The sequence below is a fragment of the Octodon degus genome, unplaced genomic scaffold, assembly GCF_000260255.1.
Source record: "Octodon degus isolate 3935 unplaced genomic scaffold, OctDeg1.0 scaffold00296, whole genome shotgun sequence".
NCBI classification, from domain to species: domain Eukaryota; kingdom Metazoa; phylum Chordata; class Mammalia; order Rodentia; family Octodontidae; genus Octodon; species Octodon degus.
The window spans coordinates 1093511-1114562 of record NW_004524872.1 but is presented as its reverse complement, the minus strand read 5'-3'; the positions used below and the strand labels follow the sequence as shown (position 1 = coordinate 1114562).

The window sequence follows — 21052 nt, the reverse complement described above, 5'->3', positions numbered from 1 at the left end:
ACGGGCTTCCAGACGCAGGGCCAAGTAGGAGGGTAGCTAGATGCCGAGTGTGGGTAATGTGACACCGCCCCCCTTGAGAAAAGGAATATTTAGCCTTGTGTGTATATTTAAAAATTCTAAAAAGCTACACAAGAAACCAGTAACAGTAGATACTTACCAAGAAAAGTCTAGGCTGTTAAGAGAACTTCCTTTTCCTTTCTATTGCAAACTTTTTCTTAGGGTGAGAACATACTTTTACTGTATTAAACATATTTTTAATAAGTAATTCACATGTGTTCATGACTTTGTCACAGTCAACACAACCTCAGGCAGCAGCTCGCTGAGCAGGTGGCAGTCAGGCCTGAGTGAGAATCCCAACCCATCCACGAGGCTCCCTGCCAGCACTGGGCCTGGGGGCATGGGTTCCTGCCCAATCACACACAGTGAGGTGGAGCGTCTGTGGGGTTCAGCGGATGTGGATAGATTTGCTGACCAAACTGACAAGGGTGGTGAGTGTGGAGTGTGGATGCTGCTTTTCACCAGGTGTTTTGCAAATTTAGAAATTATCTCACGCACACACACACACACACACACACACACTCCAAGGCAGCGTACGATGGGGAAAGAGCAAATGCTAGAAGGATGTAGGGTGGAGAGACACTGGTGAGGTTGTAGTGGGCAGGGTGCAGAAGTGCCCCTGAGGGTCTAAGTAAGGGGCACCTTTTGCTCCATTTCTAGTCTTCACACCTCTTAGGTGGCAAGTTCTAGAAACTGGCCATGCACTGTGCAAACCAGCAGGCTGTTTGCTTTTCTTTTGCTACGTCTCTGAGAAGGGGAGGCTTTTACTTTGCGACCAGAGGCCTGGTGTGGGGCCCTCTTGACGATGTGGTGTCCTCACCTGCCATCCAGTCTTCTCGAGTGGCTGTGCAGTCACCCCACTGCCTCGTGCATTTCACATGCTCCTTTTTCTGTGTTCTCAGGGACACTGTCCTTCATGAGTGAGCTTCCTAAATTGTACATGTTATGTGTTAGTACCTTCATTCATTCATTCCATCCACCCACCACTCTCTGTTGATGCACTCATTCATTGTAATTGTGGGTTCATTACTGTGACGTGCCAGCGCTGCCCTAGCTGCTGTGGACATGCCTGGGAATGGTGCTAGTGGCTGGCTTCACCAGGGCAGTGTAGGCTTCACAGTGGTGTCTGGGGCTGGTAGTGCCCATTATGTATGTGTCCAGAGGAAAATCCTCTGTCTGATGGCTTTGCAGGCCCTTGATGCTAGCCAGCCACTCTTGCTGTTCCTAGAGACACCACCTTCTTCCTGAGAAAAGGCTGAGTAGAGTAAGGTGTCCCCTGAGGAGAGGCAATCTCTCCTGTGACTAACTCCCAAGTTGTTTTTAAACTTCAACATAGAAACTAAATAAAAAAACCCACAAGGTATACATGTCAGGCTGCGCAACCGTACAGCTTGGGGAGGTTGAGGTGATGTGGTAGACGTCAGGGCGCAGCCAGCTGCTCACAGTGTGAGACCCAGGAAGGCCCTGCCGCAGTTGTGAAATAGGGAGCAGCCCCCTTCTGAAGGATGGTCCCCAAGACCAGGGCAGGTCAAGCCGGGAGAGGGCACAGTGCGCTGTGGGCTCGTGTGTGTGTGTGTGTGTGTGTGTGTGTGTGTGTGTAAGAGAGAGAGAGAGAGTTAGTTAGTTTATGGGGAAAACAGTCAATGAAAATAGCAATGTATTTCTTCCATGAGCAAGGTCTTCTCCATACTGTCTGGTACTCTTAACAGGGACAGATGTCCACATTTCCTATCTGAAATGAATCAAGGGCCGGAGGTAACTTGGGGAACCCAGTGCTGAAAGCCTTTGGGGCATGCTGTTTGGAGCCTGTAGGCGGTTTCTTTGTGCCCCACAGGACAGTGACTCTGAGCTAGGGGAATCCCCTGCTGCCCCTCAGTTCCTGGAGGACCAAGCCACAAGTGAAGGACCTAAGAAATCTTCAGTTTTTAATTCTAAGGCTAGCTTTCATAACATTTTTTTCTTATTTAAAAGATATATAAAAATAAAAATAAAACAAGATATAGAAAGATGTTTTTTATCTTCAAAAGTATGCTTGTTTAAGAAGAGGTTTAATAACCAGTATGTATTTTTGGAGAGGGGACTGAGTTGACATTACAGAAGAAAATGATAAATCTGGCAATTTTTTAAGGTCTATATGGAATAGGACGGCGACTTGAAAATTGATATAAAAAGAAAAAAATTGTTATGTATGCTGGATCCTCACCAAATAAGAAAAGGTTTTGGAAGTTGAAAGGTGATTATTTTGCACTTAAAATGTATTTTTGTGTTCATATTTGTCTCCATTTTGGATAGTTGACATTTATTTTCAATTGTTTTCCTTTCCCAAAACATGCCATCTTCTTTTTTAATAATACATACTGTGATACGCATTATAAATTGCCACCAATAAGAGAAATGACATTTCTCCTCAGTAGAGCAGCACTTTCAGCACGATGAGCTATGGCCTTAGATTCTATCATAAAGGGGACAAATGATCTGCTGTTTAAAGCTTGCAGTCCTGAGGAGTCAGCTGTGCTTTTACCGCCGAGCCTGAGGCGGTGTGCACAGCCCACAGCCAGCTGGCCGGGTGGCAGCTGGCCGTCCAGGAGGGTCCCCTTGTTTGCAGCCTCCTTAGGACGCGGAGAAGAGCACATTCTCCCCAAGTTTTATTTATATCTAATTTTGGGGAACGTATTTTTTGTATAAAATAAAGCACTGTTTAAAGGAGCTGAACCCACTTCAGTCAACTATTCATTGTGGTTTTTAATTTCTTATTTTTTTATATAAAATGATACAAGTCACAGTGTAGGTAAATTTAGATAGAGCTGTGTCTTCTACGCATCTTCTTTAATGTGTTTTTGTAAGCAGTAAAAAGCAGTACAACTTATTTTGTTCTTAAACTTACAAATAAAGTCACTATAAATCAAACAAGTCATTGTTCTGCTGAAATATGGTACCTCAACAGAACATGATGGAGGCTGTGATTCATCAAAAGGTATACCTAGGCAGGCACTCTGTAAGTTTTGCTTTGTATAAACAGTTGGAGTTACAAATTCAAGTTCTGCCCTAGCGCAGCAGTAACTCTTGAGTCCACCATGCCTACGCTTGGCCAAGTACTGCCCTCTGGGCCTGCAGGCTTTCCTCTGCTGCAGTCTGTGTGCCCTGCACCCAGCACGTAGTGGCTTTGGAGCATGACCGCGGTGGGCAGGATGAGCAGCTCTGCCTCTAACCTTCTGGCTGCAGCCCCTACCCCTCCCGTGTGCCCGCTCCACAGATGGCCCCGCAGGTAGGCCTGGGTTCCTGACGCTTACGTGCGCTTACGTGCCCGACCGGGCCTTGCCTCCAGCGCCTGTGCAGTTGGTGGGGGCTTAATCACAGTACTGGGTTGTGTTGTTCTCATCTGATGGTTTATCTTGATTCATTTTCTTGGCAAATTGCAGTTTATTTCATGGGCCTCCCAGAGTGACTGGCAGCCGGAGGGTGGAAAGGGTGTCTGGAATCCATTGACTCAGGTTTTAAACTGTCACCTCAGAGCTTAGTAGCCTTGGGCAAGCTACTTAACTTTCTCTGGGCTTCAGTTTCTCTGTCTGTATAGTAGAAGAGTATTTCCTAGCTTACCTAGTTTTTGTGACAATTAAAATAATAAAAAGGATTTAAAATTCCTATTAGTGAACTCTTAAAAACAAAAGCTGGTGGGGGAGGGTGAGAATTCCCACCCGTGATGCAGAGCTGCAAGCAGTGCAGATGTTGACCGCCATTATTTAAGAATAGAAGTGACTCTGGGCCAGCACTGGCCCACAGGCCTCCGTGGATGACTCCTAGCTCCCAGGTACTCAGGGCAGGGGCTACGTCAGGTGAACCCCTTGTGTGGCCTGGACCTCCCTGGCTCATGGCATGCTGGGAGCCGAGAGGGCTGCAGGCCCCAAGGAATTTTCCTGGGAACCCTCTGGTCAAGGTTTAGGGTTCATTGCTTGAAGACTTCTGAATCTAGGTTTTCCCTGATGCGGTATTTTTATTTCCCCTTCATCTGTGGGTTTTAAAAGTTTGCCTGTTCCTTTATTGTTTGGTAAGCACATATTTAAGCCAGGTATTTTTGTTTCGTTTTGTTTAGGTAAGCACATATTTACCAAATTAATTTAAAAAAATAAATTTAGTTACAGGGAAGAAGGCAGTAAGAATTCCTCACCCAGTTTTATTAAACATTTACAAAATGTCATCTATAAGGGACTTTTTATAGATTGTTTCCCCTGATTATCATTTGGATCCTTTGAGACTAGCATGTCAAAATTCTGAGCTCCGGAGCCGGGCCTGGTGGCTCACTCTTGGGTTCTGCACTATGGGAGGCTGCTGATGGTGGCTGTCAAGTGCAAGGCCAGGCTGGGCAACTCAGAAGATTGGCAAGACCCTGTCCCAAAACATGACAGAAACGAGAGCCAGAGCTGTAGCTCAGTGCTAAGAACCTAGGTTCAATCCCCAGTGCTGAAAAAGAAAAGAAAGGAAAAGGAAAAAAGAAGAAAACATTTTGTATTCCTGATGGGCACGTCAAGATGCTGTCAGCTTGTTCATTGCCTCCAGCCAAAAAAAAAAAGAGAGAGAGAGAGAAATCCTGTAGACCTATGATTTTCCACCTGTTCTTTTGAAAGCTTGCTTAGGCAGTATAGCATCATTTCAAAGTAAGAAAAAAATATCGGGGGCTGGGGAGATGGCTCAGTGGTCTAAAGCACCTACTTAGAACAAGCTTAGCAAAGCACAGGGACCGCCGTTCAATCCCCCAGCACCACATGCCAGCCAGCCCGCCCCCAGGTGGGCTGAGCTGGCCACACACACACACACATAAATAAATAAAAATTTTTTTAAAAAAAGAAAGAAAAATATTGCTAGTGGATGGTGAAGTGAGGAGCAGATGTGGGGGCCGGGGTGACAGCGGCTTGGAAGGCCGGCTCTTGCTGGGCGGGCTGTGTGCCCTGCTATCGGAAGCTCCTTCACACCTCTTAGCAGGTGCTTGGTGGTGGTGGATTAGGGTACTGGATCAGCAGTACTCCTAAAACTCACTAAGTGAGCATAAATAAACCTTGCTGCTGTCAAAAATTTTATCTTGCTGGGGAGATGGCTCAGTAGAATAAGTGCTTCCCTGGCAAGCACAAGGGCTTGAGTTCAATCCCTGGTTCCGCAAAAAAAAAAAAAAAAAAAATTGTTCCATTTGTAACCAGTTATTTCCTTTAACTTTATCTTATCACATTAATTGCTGAGGTTCATGTCTTCTGTTGTAGTTCTAGTTCTAAGATGTCTTTCTTTTAAGCATCTTCTGTTGACTTTTTCATTACATTTCTATAGGCAGACGAAGTCCGATCATGCTCCCAGCATGCTTAAGACAGCTAAGAACTGGTGCCTGAAAAGATTAGAAACAGTTCACTTCCTAGCCCTGTTACCCTTGCATTTTGCGTCCTCTTAGGGAATAACAGTTAAGAGAGTAAGGCTATCTTTCTTTGCACTGACTCCCAGTAATTCTTGTAATGTTCCTGTATTTTCTTGTAGCTTGCCGACGACCGCATGGCGCTGGTGTCAGGCATTAGCTTAGATCCAGAAGCAGCCATTGGCGTGACAAAACGGTCCCCTCCAAAATGGGTGGAGGGCGTGGATGAAGTAAGTTGAATGTTAGTTTCACAGTTCTATTTTTATGTGCAAATGCCAACATATTTTTAACACATCTGCAATATAAACTAATTTGTCTAGAGGGTACATAGTTAGAAATATCTAACCAGGTTTATTCATTTTATAAAACATAAGAAAAAGTTTTGTATATGTTAGTGATTTGGGTGTTAGTTTTAACAATGGTAGTAACTACCTCAATTATAGAAATTAAGCTGTACAAAAGAGAACAATAGATTTAAATTTTTTTTGGTAATTTAAATTAAAATTTGCTCATATATCAGTCAGCCAGCAGGTTCCCTGCAGACCCAGCATTGTGCTCTGAGTGTAGCTAATTGTCTCTGAAGCAGACAGCTACCTGCTAGGCGTGAGTGGAGTTCTGGTGACTTCGTTTGTCTAGATACAGTACGATGTCGGCCGGATTAAGCAGAAGATGAAAGAATTAGCCAGCCTGCATGACAAGCATCTAAACAGACCTACCCTGGATGACAGCAGCGAGGAGGAGCACGCCATTGAAATAACCACCCAGGAGATCACCCAGGTGAGGACACAGGCTGGTGCTAGGCATCCAGATGCCACCAAAGTGTCACTATTCTAAAGCAGTTGACAGACAGCTTCCTAGAGTTCCCCTTCCCAGCCGGACGTGCTCAGAGGGCTTTCTGGGGACCTCGAGGCCACCTGGTGTGCCAGCACACCTGTGTGATATCCCAGAGAGGGACTGTTGCTCAGTCATTGGTTTGTTGGTAGGTGCTACTATTGGTTGATTAAAGAAAAATTAAACTCAAAAGAGTACTCATGAACACAAACATTTGATTTAAAAACATCTAGTGCTCAAAACACTTATACTAAAATGTTGTTCTCATAATTGAAAGAAAGTTAGTATCCTATTGGCTGGTGATACAACTAGTGTTTAAGCTGGTATTTATGTTTTTGTCTAGATCTCCAGAGGATGATCGTGTGAAAGCATGAACCTGGTTCTTAGTGTAGCAGGGGGGACGTCTTTTCTTTCACCCCTCTGACTCTCTGGGTCCTAACTGTAAAATGGGGATAAAAATAATACGAGGCCCTGCCTCGTAGTTGCTTGCAGGGATCAAGGGACGAATGGCACGGCAGGATGTGGGGGCGCGCACAGCCTCTACATGAAGACTGAAATTCAGGGAGACGCCCTGTGTGCACAAATGAAGCCTCAGCTCTCTTCTGCTCACTCACTTTTCGCTAGGGTCGCAGGACAAACAGGCCGTTGTCCTCCTCCTGCTGTAGAGCGGCCCTGCTAGCACCCTTCTGCCCACAGCCCACGGTAGCTCTCCTGTTCTCGCAGCTCTTCCACAGGTGCCAGCGTGCCGTGCAGGCCCTGCCCAGCAGAGCTCGAAGGGTCTGCTCAGAGCAGGAGGAGCGGTTGCTGCGGAACGTGGTGGCCTCCCTGGCGCACACCCTGCAGGAGCTCTCCACCAGCTTCCGGCACGCACAGTCTGGCTACCTCAAACGTGAGTGCTGCCCAGCCTTACCTGAGGGATCTTTGAGTGGGGAAGCACTACTTTTTGGGGATTTGGGTGTGAGTTTTTTGCTTCTTTTTGTAAATGTTTCACCATGTAGTCTATACCTTTCCTTCTTAGCCTTTGAGCACATTCACACCTTTTCTAACAAAAGGAGGCTCCTCCCCCTGAAGACCCCCGCAGAGCGTGAACGCACAGCTCAGGGTGACGCAGCACTGTGCAGCTCTAAGCAGGAATTCAAAAAACAGTTGAGACTATTTTAAGAGCTGTTACTTTCTGATGTAGAGCTTAGGGAGCTGCTCATACGTAGGCCAGAACAGTTATAGTTTCAAGCCCCGTATCTGTATAGCAGTGAAAGCAATACGGGCCGCCGGCCCGTAGCACCCCAGGTGGTCCAAAGCCAGGCAGGCGCGTGCTCATCTTTCCTGCCCCGGAATTAGGGCTTTCCCGCGTTGGCGTTGTAGTCAGTGAAGTTGCCTACTCTGTACCCCCACCTTCCTGGTTCTGACAAGGGGCATATTTGTATTTTAACTTTATTTCTGGATTTGATTAGGCCCACTTGGAGTTCTTACTGGAGGTGCTCCCAGAGAGAAACACTGATTTTGTTGTTGTTGCTGTTCACGTTTTGTGACGGCAGTTAGAGTACATGTTTCTGCATTTCACTACAGATCCTCGAATGGTCGTGTCGTTCTTGTGTTGGCGTCCATTGAGCCGTGCCCCTGGGGAGCGTGCTCTGTCTTGAGTGACCCCAGCGCTTGCGTGACGCCTGTGCTTTCATGCTTCATTCTCCCCTCACCCCTTCCCCCCGGAGATGGGCTCCTCCAGAGTTCTGAGATGTCAGCTTTGACTGTTGAGCTTCACTCTAGATTGCCCCTTTTCCATGGTGCAACTGTACCCAGGATGGTTTACGTAGTCGAGTAAAGTGGATTCCTATCTGTGATAGGCATGAAGAATCGAGAGGAAAGATCCCAGCATTTTTTTGACACATCAGTACCACTAATGGATGATGGAGACGGTAATGCTCTGTACGATCGGGTACGTGAAGGGGCTAAGAAGTGGCTGCTGTACATTTGCACCCCGTTCTGTGTCTGACCCCTGTGCAGTGCGAATGGAGCGGCCCTGCTGGACCTGAGGGCCCGCCAGGTGATCCTCGCAGCAGGCAGAAGAGCCGCCGTCCTGTTTCTTCCTTTTCCCAAGCCGCAGGAGGCCTTGGCGCTACTTCCCAGAGCCTTCGGAAGAGCGGCAGTGCCCACTTTCTCAGGACAAACCCGGGAAGCACCGGGCCATCCCGGAGTCCCTGCATGGCTGCTCGCTGAGCTTCTCTCGTGTGTGTCCCTTGCTGTGGCCACAGTGCCATAGAACCCGATGCTTTGGGGAGTTTGCATCTTTCCCATTAGGGAAAAATAAGTGCCTATTGTCATGTGTCTTACAGATGTATTTTTCATAAGTTCATTTTCCTTGAATTATATCTGAAGTGGTATAGCATCCGTTTCCTAAAGGGGAGACTCTGCACTGTTGTCTTGCTAGGGTTTCACGGATGACCAGCTGGTGTTGGTGGAGCAGAATACACTGATGGTGGAAGAGAGGGAGCGAGAGATCCGCCAGATTGTGCAGTCTATTTCTGACCTGAATGAAATCTTCAGAGACTTGGGAGCCATGATTGTAGAGCAGGTATGTGGCCTTTTCATACTGCCATGTTTTCCTGCTGTTGAACCTGTTCCTTCTCAGAAGGCTTTGGCTGTGTCTTTCTCAGGAACCTAAATGTGTGCCTCTGTATGTGATATATGTGTACATATTACAGGTGATATACAATGCTGTCATTTGCTATAAAAATATTCACACACTCAAACATAAAGAGAAGTTCTAAGCCTCTGTCCCTGCCCCAGGGTACTCCTGTGTACCATCGTGTGGAGCTCTGCTTGATTTTGACCAAGTCCAGCACTGATTCTGGCAATAGATAAGATTTCCTTTCTAATTTTGGCAGGTTATTGTGTAATGGCCATTGGAACCACTAGCTTTCAAGTAGAATTAAATTGTTGTTCACTGTTAGAATCTGATTAGGGCATTTTATTATCTTGCCAGCAGGGATTCGGGTCCTGATCCCCCAGAAACCAACTGCAGAATGGAGTGTTCAGGCCCTGCAAGGTCCAGTTACCCTAATTACTCCCATGTCACCCTGTGAACTGCTGTCTCTCCTAATCCCGTGTGTTTCCACTAAGAGTCCTGTCACGCACAGCTCAGTGGCCCCTTCTTCCTGGAAAAGCCAAGAGGTTAAGCAGTTTTCAAAAATTTTTCTTTGAGGCCCAGATTTGGATTTCGGATGGTGCATTGGCACTTCCACACTGTGTGACCCCTGGAGAGCCTCCTGGAGGTCTGTAGACAGGGGGTCTCCAGGCCTCGCCACCTTGGCGTGAGCTAGCTGGCCTCTGCCTACTGGATTCCAGTGTGTAAGCGGCAGGTGGACAGCAGAGCTGGCCTTTTGCTCTCAGAGCCTATGTCCACTGAGCACGTAGTCCCTTAAGCCCCAGTAAGTCTGAATACGGCATATCCTACAGTGGCCAAACCTAAAAAAGGAACCTCAGTTTGGATGTTTGTTTTCAGTATTGAGGATCAAGTTCAGGACCTCGCGCTTGCCAGGGAGGCACTTGGGCCCCTGAGCTGTGTCCCTGCCCCCAGGAAGTCAGTTTGCTGGCGTTTCTCATGAGCTAGATTTTACGGCAACTCTTCTAGCATGCTGCCACCAGGTACCTCATGCTGCTCAAGGGTGGATTCCAAGGCTTCCAGTGCGCACCTTCATCACACATTAGGGAAAAAACACCGTGGCACATGATGTCTGTAATTTGCGTGTCTCGTGTTTGAAGTTCAGCTGCCCTTGTTGCAGTTGTTGATCACCTGTCACTGTCCTTTATTACTCAGGGTACGGTCCTCGATAGAATTGACTATAACGTGGAGCAGTCCTGTATCAAAACTGAAGATGGCTTGAAGCAGCTTCACAAGGTAATAACATTTTTCAGTCAGTGGTTGAGAATTTTAGGAACTATTATCAAATCTCAAGAATTCATAAGAGGATTCTCCCCTGCATAGCTCTTCAGCGTTCGTGTTCACGGTTGGCTATCAATGCAGTCATGTAAAACGTACCCCATCATTTCGTTTGAAGCTGACTGTGTGGGTTGTTGCCATTTTACTGCAATTTACCTTTCCGTATGTGCCTTGCCCTGAGAGCAGAGCTCCATTCTGTGGCAGTCAATTCTAGGACTGGGGCTTTGCTTCTTTCATCTTTTTGAGACTTCTTGTTTGGAGGCATCAGTTGAATGGGTATGTGCTAAGACGTGTGCCAAGAAGCCTGTCTGCTTACGGCGGCTGCCGCAGACCTTGCGTGTGCTGCTGTCCTGGTGCGGAGCTGCTGGTGGCGGGTCACTGTGGACATGAAGCCCTAACGTGCCCCTTCGTTACCGCAGCATATCTGTGTGTTACCTGAGAAAGGAGAAGTTTGGGGAATGAAATAGTACGGTTCTCATTCTTTGCTAATGAGGTGCCATTTTCAGGATGTTTTCTTAGTATTAATTTCTCTCTCTTTAAAGAAAAACAATTGAAAGCATCTTAGAAATCTCATCATCAGTTAGGATGACGAACTGCTGTGTGCTGGTGTATAATTGGACATGTATTTTCTTTAAAAGGAAAATAATATTTCACAGATAAATTCTATTTATTTCCTTGTTTCATTGAGACTCAGTGGTATTTCTAGGCAATTAATGAACACCTTTCCAGTGCACTAGTGTATTATGCTATTGTTTTTCTAAAACCAGTCACTTCTTACAGCAGATTGCCCTCAGCAGTGGCATCAGGTTTTCAGAGTCTAGCCTTGCACACTCCAGCCAGAAATCCTGGCCTGTGTTCAGGGTGCTGCTGCCTGGTGGGGGCAGGAATGAGGGCAGCACATAGTGGGGAGAAGTCTCTCCTTAGATAGGCAGAGGCTTTTTATGCATTTAGATAAACCTGCTCACCAGGCTCTGTATATTAGAAGTGGAGACCAACTTTAGTTTCTCATTCTGTAATACCCAGGTTTTGATATGCTGCTGAATTATGCATGGGTTTTGAAGTTTCTTAAATAAAAACTAGTGAAACATGTTTTCTATTATAACACAGACAAAGGGGAAAGCCTTCTCTGCAGAAGTGAACAAGTCTAGTGGGAAGTAGAAATTTTGTTTTAAGTTGTACTTTATAAATCATTGTGAGAGGTTTCTGAGCATAGTACTTGGTGTGGCTGCCCTAGTGTCTGTGCTGTTTATGAGAGAGGAAGGTGTGCTCCATCTTCCCTCAGACCCATGCTGACACTGGCGTCCTTGGTGGGGGCTCTGGAGGATGCTTGAGCCTTGGGAGTTGCTCTCCTGGCTGCACTCTTGAGGTGGTCTCCTGAGTTCCTCCCACTGGGGACCCGTCTAGGCAGGTGGGTGGGCTCAGTGTTCAGCCTCGGATCAAGGTAGGAGAGATAGCACACGGGCCTCCTTGGACCGTTGGTTCCATATTCCTGGGTGTGACACCTGCAGCCGGCTGTCTCTTAAGGACAGAAGGAATGCATGTTTCCATATGTGGGGCTCCTTGCCTGACAGCCAGGGAGTGGGAGTGGGGAGAAGCAGGTCTACGTAGACGGGGGGCATTGCCCACAGCGTCTCTGGCAGCCTCTGTCCTAGCAGTCAGTTCTGAACTGGTGTTTTCTCAGGTCCAGGGAGATAAGTAGCACCAGGGGCCCGGAGCTCTTCCAGCTCAGTGGACACTGAGGGAAGGTTCCTAACACAGCCTGGCCTGCAACAGAAATACCATTCACTGTGCAGGAGAACCAGAGCATTGCACAGGGAAACGGAGACCAGCTTGGGATTCTTGGGAAAATGACTGCCTTTTTTCCTCCTCTTTCTGTAGGCAGAACAGTACCAAAAGAAGAATCGGAAGATGCTTGTGATTTTAATATTATTTGTCATCATCGTTGTCCTCATTGTTGTCCTCGTTGGTGTGAAGTCTCGCTAGTGACCTTGGGTTCGCTGTGTGCCACCTCATGGATTCCCTCACATGGGGGCTCAGCCGCACCCACCTGCTGCATGCCAAGGTGCAGCCAGCGGGCTGGGGCACGGCGGCGAAGCTTCCATAGAGTCCTCCTCGCTGTTGTGCTCCAGGGAGGGGAAGGGGCCTTTGGTTTTTGTTTCCATCACTGTCAAGTCTTTAAGGACCCTTGACACTGTTGCAGAATAGAGATTGGTTCTGTGATCAACTATAATAGATATATATATATATATATATATTTTTTTTTTTTTTGGAAAGTGAAAACGAGTTGCAAGTTTACAGGCACTGCTGAAGCTGCTCAGTGCTATGTGTGTGGATGCTATTTTTTTAGCAGTTATGTCTGAGCAGCATGCTAAAATAATTTTTGGAAAAAAATTTTTAAGCCATTTGATTTTTAAGAAATTTGGTACCAAAAATTTATGAGTAGAGGCAAAAATGCCTCTTCATTTTTCTCTATATATTTTCCAGTTGAAAACAAACTAAGAAGTCCTTTCAGAATTTATAATGCGTTCTCCATTAACTTAATTTAGCTTTTCCATCACTGTTAATGATCAGAGTAACAAAGTGTGAAAAATAAGAAACCATCATTGATGTTAATTAACACATATAGATGGGCCAGTTAAAACAGCTTCATAAGTTTAAATTAATTGTAAATAGAGTATTCCTCACTGAAATCCCTTGCACTGCATTTCCACTGTATACCGAAAGGGGTTACCAAGCAAAAGCATCAGAATTTGGAAGTTGGTGATTTGAACCAACCTCACATTAAAGGAGAGCTTGATCGTGTCACAGAGTCACCAGACTGAGCAAGTGTGCCTCTCTGGGTGTCCCCAGCCACCTCTCCTCAATCCACTGCTAACTACATACTGACCTGTTCAGACCAGACTCCATTTAATGAACTGTGAATTGACACAGAGGCCATTTTCAATGGGTTACCCCATTTAGGATTAGTGGGTCTCAAATTATTAACCAAACATCACTCCATTTCAATGTAAAATGTTTCACCAGTGATTTGATTTATTGGCCTTCCATTGCCACTTAGCAGTGCCCAGAAAGTAGGCATACTCCTGACAATCTGGACTGGAAAGTCCTCTTGCGCGAGCATGGGTTGCCAGCGCAGGCCCCCCGCTTACCTCCCTCTTATCACTGCTGTGGTGCTTGAGTCTGTTCTTGGACCTGTATTGTGGGGAGTGATGATCCCTTTGCAAATGGCAGTTGTTCATGTCTCATTTGCCCTGTTTGAGTTGATATCAGTATAATTTTGGTGGCTTTTGTGTAATTTTTGATGGCTTTTTCATTGTTTCTGCTCCTCTTAAAAAATTTAAGACGAGCGTGACCCCATTAAATGTGTTACATTGTATGTAGGCCAGTCACATCAATGGCCTCTTCAAGAATTGCTTCTGAAGTAGCTTCCAGAAACTTCCGCTCAAGTCATCTGAACAGACCGTGTCTTGACCCAAGCTTCCCACCTTGTACCCGCCTCCGGCAGCCTCCTGCCGGCTCACTGCTGCAGGCTGAGAGCGCGGAGAGCCCAGAGAAGTGCCCAGCATTCCTGGGTGGACATGGGTCAGCAAAGAAGTGCGGAGAAGTCATTTCCTCCTTCACCTCTGAAGGGGGGCCTGCGGAGTTGGACTGTGACTTAGGGAACTCACCTGAAAAACAGTTCATGGAGGTCATGCTGGGTAACAGAAGTTTCTGAAAACACCTGGTCTTACCAACCCTCAAAGGAAATTGATTCTTTAAGAGAGGACCAACATTTATTTATATATATTTCCCCAAATAGAGTAATTTGTGTTGCTTTGCCCCAAAACCCAACCGGGTAACATAAAGGATCAGATTAGAAGTGTTTGAAGAAGCTTGTGTGAGGGCAGGGGAACTGGCCTCGCGCAGCAGTGACTGGTGCTGTGGGATGGGAGACACATGGGCCAGCCTGGAGCGGGCCCAGAGCCTATGCCTGATCTGCTGGGGTCTTTAAGCCACTGTACTTTTCTTTTGAGCCTGTATTTGGGGGAAGACTAGTAGCATTTGAGAAAGTAAAGGAAAATGGATAATCATGTCCTGGTACCTCAGGGTAATTCCCCCTGAAAGAGATGGGGTCCTTGGCCTGCCCATAGGCATGCCCTTTCGTCCCTGCTGGCTGCGGAGGTGACAATCACCCAGGCCAGACTCTCCACTGGCCTGGGACCGCCCTCCAGGAAGGGGCCTGGCACAGGTGGCCCTGCTTTGGGCACCTGGGCCTAGCCCCAGAGCCCCGTCCCTTCGTAAGAGTCCTGGCTCCTGTCCCTGGAGCAGGCATGCTCATGCGCATTGTGCAAAGCCCTGGTCCTTGCCGAGGCTGCACCTGGAAACTGCTGTCTGTTCTTCCGCTCGGGGTGGGTGGTGTGCTGGCCAGGCCACGTTGCGTGAAGCCGTGTGTGTCTCTAATTTAACGGATTTACCACTTTCTCTGCTAATTGAGAAAGCATTATTTATTTGTTTTGACACAAGTGCTTGCAGTGTTTTATCCCAGTTAATGGCTTCTTAAAGGTAATAAAACCCTTCAACCTAATTGGTCAGATAAGACTTTTTTCTTATATGCTTAAATAAAGCAATTAGTGAAGCACTTCTACCCAAAATGACTTTTTTTGTCCTTTTTAAAAAATTAATTTACTTTTACTGGAAACTTTTTGTACAATAAAGCAATCATGCAGATTAAAGAACATCCTGCAGTCCTCGTATTAATTTTGAGGATGGGTTCATGTTTTCTCCAGACACATTTGTGCTAGGGGAGGGCCTGGCCAATTCTGTGCTCTTTTTGGCCAAGGACTATTTATTGTGGGTCTGGGGCCTTTGCCTCAGTGTCCGCAAGTCCATTTGCCTAATATGTGCTTTCAATAGGACTGATCTGTTTGCTGTCCGAACACAATTAGGGAAACTGCCCGAAAGCCACCTAATTATTTTTTATATGAAAACATGCTTTCTGTACACACCAAGAACATGTGGAAATCTGGAAGTAAAACTAGTGTGCTGCAGTGTTGCCTGAATGCAGGCTCCAGGACACTTGGCTCCGCGTGACTTTGAGTAGCCCCTGTTCTGTCACACCAAAAGCTTCTGGGGTGATGTCTGTCAGTTGAGCCCAAAGCCACGACTTTCCAGGTTCCCCAAGGGCTTGGAGTGGTCCTTGTCACCAAGTGTTGACCTTGACACGTGCACACACCTGGTGGGCGAGCTGTGGCCTCCATTTGTGGTGGGTGTGTTTCTTCAGTTCAACCTTGGCATCTGTGTGGGAGTCATCCGGCGGTGTCCTTGGCACACGGCGTCCAGTCCTGAGATGCCGCTGTTGCTCATGGCAGTTGCCTTCACAGCCTGTTGACAAACCAGGCAGAAGAAACAGGCTCGCTCCTCCACCTTTGAAAGGGGAAGGTAGATCCTGTCATAGGTTCAAGTGCTCAGACTGCCATTAATAACCAGAAGCCATCCATCCATCCTGATGGACTGTGGGGAGGTGGAAACACACCCATGGACATACAGGTTCTTGAGTGGAAACCTCTGGTTATGTTCAGTGGAGACTTTGGTGGCCCAGTTTTGAAAGGGTGCCACAAGAGTGTGCAGATCACGTCCAGAACATTGTGACTGAGCAGAAAGCCTTGACGACAGGCTCTTTCCAGAGGTGGTAGGCCAGTGTGTCCCCTTTGAATGTTTGTACAGCAGGATAGAGGTAGATTTTCTCTGCTAAATTTTGCAAATATTAAGTCAGATCATAACCCAAAAAGCAACCTTTCCCTGTCTGTCATTGTCACAACAGAACAATGTGCCCGGTCTACATAGTGTGCATCTCAACATGACAGGGCACCATGTCACTCGACATGCTGCCTTGGTTTTGATCATTGGTGACCCTGTTCTAGTCAAATCGTGAGGATTGTAAGGAGAGAACTCGTAGGATGGTTAGTTGGGAGTAGGGAAGACAGAAGAGCGTGAAGACCTGCTTCTCAGTGTCATTGGTGCACTGATTCAAAGCAGCAAGTTTCCATTTCTTGCACGGTCTAAGGAGCCAGACCCGATGTTAGCTGCACTGTAGAGGTTAACGAAACGTGTGCCGTGGATGGCAGGTCTGTGTGCACTGACCCTTGAAATCTCCTGGCTTTCTCTACAAATTCTCTTGACCAGCCAGGTGTCCCCTGCCACCTTGGGCCTGATGTTTGTCTTCAGCAGTGTTTTCAAACTGAGGGAAGTGCAGCCCCCTACAAACTGGCGGGAATCCGAAGAAGCTGACCAGGCCCTGCGTGACAGGCCCAGATTCCAGATTCGTGAAAAAGTGTTTCCCACGTAGGACTCGAGAGATAGAGGCAGTGGATGCCAGCTATGTGCATCTTGACCCCAACTGCATGACACCTCAGACAGATGTCGGTGTACCCCTCTCTGGCTGGGTTTTCTCACTCTGCAAAGAGACCTTCCACAGAGCCAAATGGCTGAGACTTGTGCACAATTATCTGGTCAGTTGAGGCAAAAGAAAATAATCATTTGTCCAATTGTCCAAATTAGCTCTCTGGACTGTCCTGAATGCTTGGGATAATTGTGTAGTTCTCCACTTTAGGGCCATAATCTGGCAGAAATGGACCATTTAGATGAAGCTCCATTCAACACAATGCACATTTAAATTGGGCTCAGCTAAAATAGACGACTGGGTTTAGCAGTGTCTGTTTGTCAACTGTAATTCTATAATTGCTTTTCACTAATCATCCAAATTCCACCATTAGTCATCACTTTTTCCCCCCTCCATTTTATAGACTTTGTAATGGAGGCAGAGGGCTCTGGTTGGCACCAGTGGTCTCTTTCTCAGACTAAGTGCTGAGGGAGTCAAATGTTGCTTTTACCTTGTGACCCAGGGCACCATGACAGGTCTCTGTCTTCATCAACTGGGGGTGCAGAGACTGTCTCTCCCCACCCAAATCTCCCCCTTTCCTAGATGGGGAAACTGAGGCCTGCCTGCACCAGGGCTTGCCAGGGTCACACACTGAGAGCAACTCGGGGCTAGAACTAGTCAGCCCTCTCACGTCCAGATCAGCACTATCTCTGCTGATGCCATTTTAATTGTTCATTTCTTTCCATAAAATTAAATGACCTTCCTGAAGAAAGATTTAATGGTCAAGATGTGATTTGGTAAAAAGCTTCCTCAAGGATTTTTTTTTTTCTTATTACAAAGACGACACTGGGCTGCAGCTATGAGAGATTTGCAAACAGTGGTGTGTCATTATCCCCAGTTCAGTTTTTTTGTGTAATTGGTGTGAAGAGATGGCTGCTGATGAATCAGCCTGCTGCTGAACAGAAAATAATGGTTCTTTTGTGACGTGACTCGATGTGCGTACATGTGGGCTTGTGGCTGTTTATAAAAGGTATATGTGTACATAAAACACTGAGATGGATCCTGCCATTTTAAAGTTGTGAATAATAAAAAATAGTCCCAAGCAAAAGTGATTTTACAATTGCCTGAGAATGCGGTACTTCATTTTAACACTATGCAATGGCTAGAAATTGATTTTTTTAAATCCAATTAAGCCTCAAGGTTGGTTATCCATTTAAAAGGTCGGATGAGTTAAACAATGACAGTGCCTTCGGTTCACGCTAATAATTAGATTTACACGGAACTTCCGCGCTCACATTGTGCTTTGTGGATGCATATGTTTTGTGTCTGCACAGACAGGCCCTACCCAAGTCCCCAGCTGTGGTGAGAGCAGGCCAGCAGAGCAGGGTCCCTGACTCGGTGAGCCCCCCACCCCGCCGGGGGCTCCTGGCTCTGACGCTCCTTCCCCTCAGATATCCGGCATCTCCTCTGCAGAGGCCAGGCCCCAGCAAACAGCCACCTTGTTCCCTGTCTGAAGCCCCAAGAATAAAGGGACCTGGGAAGTAGCCCCCCTTTAAAAAAGAGATTCAGGCACCACCTGGTTGCATGTGCTGCCAAATTAATAATGCAACCAATAAATCCTGTTTTTAAAATAGTATTATAGTGAATATTTACTACACATCCCTAATGTGTTAAGAAGAAGACTTGAAAACGTCTTTTTATGGTTCTCATAGGTAATATTTAAGTATTACTTAATTTATGAAGATGTTGGGAAAACAGCAACCTGACTGAAATGCTTGTCACCCCGCTTGGGCTGTAATGCCACTCAAGTTTTGTAAATCATGGAGAACAGACAAGTGATCTTATTTCAAATCCAGCATTTGAACCTGCATTGTGATTCATATAAGTAAGGCTGATGCATTTCAGTACTTTGTATCCATAACCATGAACCAGCTTGAAATATGGAACCTTCCAGATCCAGTGAGCAAAAAAATATATTGAATTTCCTCGTCATTGCCCAGGGGGAGGGGTTAACAGTTGTTGGTTAGTCCTTGCCGCCCCGGCCCTGTCCTCACATGGCCCTGCTGCCAAAATCCTTAGCAACAGATTTATGATCTTTTGAAAAAGATCTATATTCAGATACCACAGATAGATGTGTAATAAGCACAAGGATGTTTCTGAGGAAAATGTGACGCAGGTTGAGAGTGAATCTTTCAGTACACTGGAGAAACGTACCGTTGAGCAGGATCCTAGAAGCAAATGTTTTCCACAGAAGAGACTTTCTGATCAACATAAACACCTGCTTCCTCATTTGGCCTCTCCGGCGGCTCCCACTTGCCCAGGGTGGATTTGCATAAAGGAATGTGGGACCCCGTTTGATCAGTTAATTATTTCTCGTTTCCTTCCGGCAGCCCTCCCATCCCAAGGCTCCGGCTCTTCAGTAGACCCCTGAAAACTTTGGCAACTAGAGAAATAATTCTGCGGGTGTTTAGAAGTAAGTAGGAATTTAGTCCCTGAGACAGGAGGGTTATTGCTGTCCTGCGCTGTGCCCTTCCTAAGAGAATAATTTAGGCTGTGAGGACAGCAGGGGACTCCAAGAACAACCAGTTCAGCCCCTCATTTCATTGAGAAGCCCTAAAAACCAGTGTGTGAAGGAGGCTTTCTGCTGTTCATAAACGGCTCTGCTAGTACACGGCTATTAACACATTCCCCCCGTCATGCCGCGGACAGGAGACCGCAGACACGGCACCCACAGATCAGACACTAATGCGCACAGGGGTGCGCGCATTGTGCTACCTTTTGTGTCAAGCCCATGAAGCTATGTAATCCTATTTTTCTCGCAAAGAGATAAGAACGAGAAACTAAAGCTAATGAAGATGGCTACCAGTGAGGGTAAAAAGGTGGCCTGCAGAGGTCCAGTAGAAAAAAGGATTTAGGGAGTGGAATGAGAGGATGCCTTTGAACAAATACAGTAACCACGTGATCATGTATTCAGAAAAGAAAATGTCAAAAACAACAACAAAAAAAGCTCGTTACACTGAACAGAAACAAATATAAAACTAACTGTACATCACATTGTTGAACCATATAAATAATGCAATAAAATTTTAACATATCAGTAGAAAGCATTCCCAGAACAAAAGGAATAAAGAAGTAGCAGGTTTGTTGACAGGAGTAGAAGCTGGTAGTGAGTGGTACAGGAAGCAGCCACGGATATCTTTGGGAGGCCGGTTAGGGACAGGGAGAAGGAGGTAAAAGTGACCCGCGGTGGCAGGTGAGGAGGAGAGCCCTGCAGTGCGGCGTCGCCTGGAGGAGTCAGTGCTCCCCACCCTGTGGCTGTGAGGACCAGAAGCAAGGGCAAGGGCGTCCACGCCGCCGCAGAGCTGCAGTATACGCTTGCTTTCTCGAACCCTCTCCCCCGCCCCAGCAGACATCAGCGGTGCCTGGGGAGTTGGTTGACTTGAGAGGCGAGGAGAGAAAAAGTAAGCGCAGGGGTCATCTTAATGCAGAAAGGACCAAAGTCCTCCGACACTGATAACATGTCAAAAAGACATAGAGGCCAGCCTGGGGGGCTCTTGTGGGCCTCAACGGGGAGTTGGAGCAGGGATGCCAAAATGCATACATACGTCCTTGGGCGGGGCCTGCTTCTTGGGGAGCGTTACAGCACCCCACAGCGCTCTACTTGGTTTCCTACCCTGCTGTTCGCCACCTTAAAATTCCCTTTCGAGGGAGGAGGCCATGCGTTTTCACTGTGTCCTGGGCTTCACAAATGGGGTAGCCAGTTCCAGGGCAGGGGAAGGTGGTCTGCGCTGAGGAATACTAGGCAATAAGTGAAGGGACGACGGGGCTACAGCCCGCCGTAGCACCACTGGTACAGCGTGAGGCACAGAGCATCACTGATGCTGCATGCACTGGGGAAAATGTTGTTGGGAACCAGAACATTTTATAGCCCTAGAATGTCACTCCACGGATTGTGGAGAGGACATTGATTGTAATTCTATTAAAAAGAGAAATGTACTTTTACCATGGAGAGATCAGGCAGAACCACTTAAACCAAGTAACCAACCTTGGCCAGCGACGAGGTGCACTTAGATGATGTGCCTCCTGGAGGGGGTGCAAGGGAAAACAGAAATGCTTTTTGCCAAAAAAAATTTAACCTGAATGTAATCACAAAGCAACAGATTAATCCAGACTGAGGCCTTCTACAAGACGGTCAAAGTCAGGAAAAATAAAAACAAAGATTGTTACAGATTACAGGAGACCAGAGAGGCCTGACCACCAGATGGAATCCTGAATTTAAAGAAGAAAAAGCCAGGAAGAAATCTGGGTACAACAGTGTGGACGGTCTTATCAGATGACGATAGCAGTGTTTGAATGGCCAATCTCCGCGGGTTCAATAATGAGGGCCAATGTCCTTGTTCCTGAGATGCACACAGAATTGCTCAGGGGCAAGTACACACAACTTGCCATCAATGGCAACCATATGTGGACACACACA

At 46.7% G+C, this 21052-nt stretch overlaps 1 protein-coding gene across 7 annotated transcripts in view; it reads left to right on the top strand.

Moving 5' to 3' along the window:
- The window catches only part of Stx16 (syntaxin 16), a 33887-nt gene that overhangs the window by 9529 nt on the left and 3306 nt on the right, over positions 1-21052 (top strand). For 5 of the 7 annotated variants that reach the window (XM_004647240.2, XM_004647239.3, XM_004647242.3 and 2 more), the window contains 7 exons: positions 5572-5679; positions 6086-6226; positions 7004-7169; positions 8122-8213; positions 8706-8849; positions 10095-10175; positions 12096-14932. In XM_004647240.2, the coding sequence (XP_004647297.1) occupies positions 5572-5679; positions 6086-6226; positions 7004-7169; positions 8122-8213; positions 8706-8849; positions 10095-10175; positions 12096-12200 (837 nt within the window). In that variant the 3' untranslated portion in view covers positions 12201-14932. Of the gene's footprint in view, positions 1-5571; positions 5680-6085; positions 6227-7003; positions 7170-8121; positions 8214-8705; positions 8850-10094; positions 10176-11499; positions 11626-12095; positions 14933-18965; positions 19049-21052 lie in introns of those variants that run through there. The other 2 variants (XM_023707519.1, XR_002819356.1) reach the window with 2 other exon arrangements.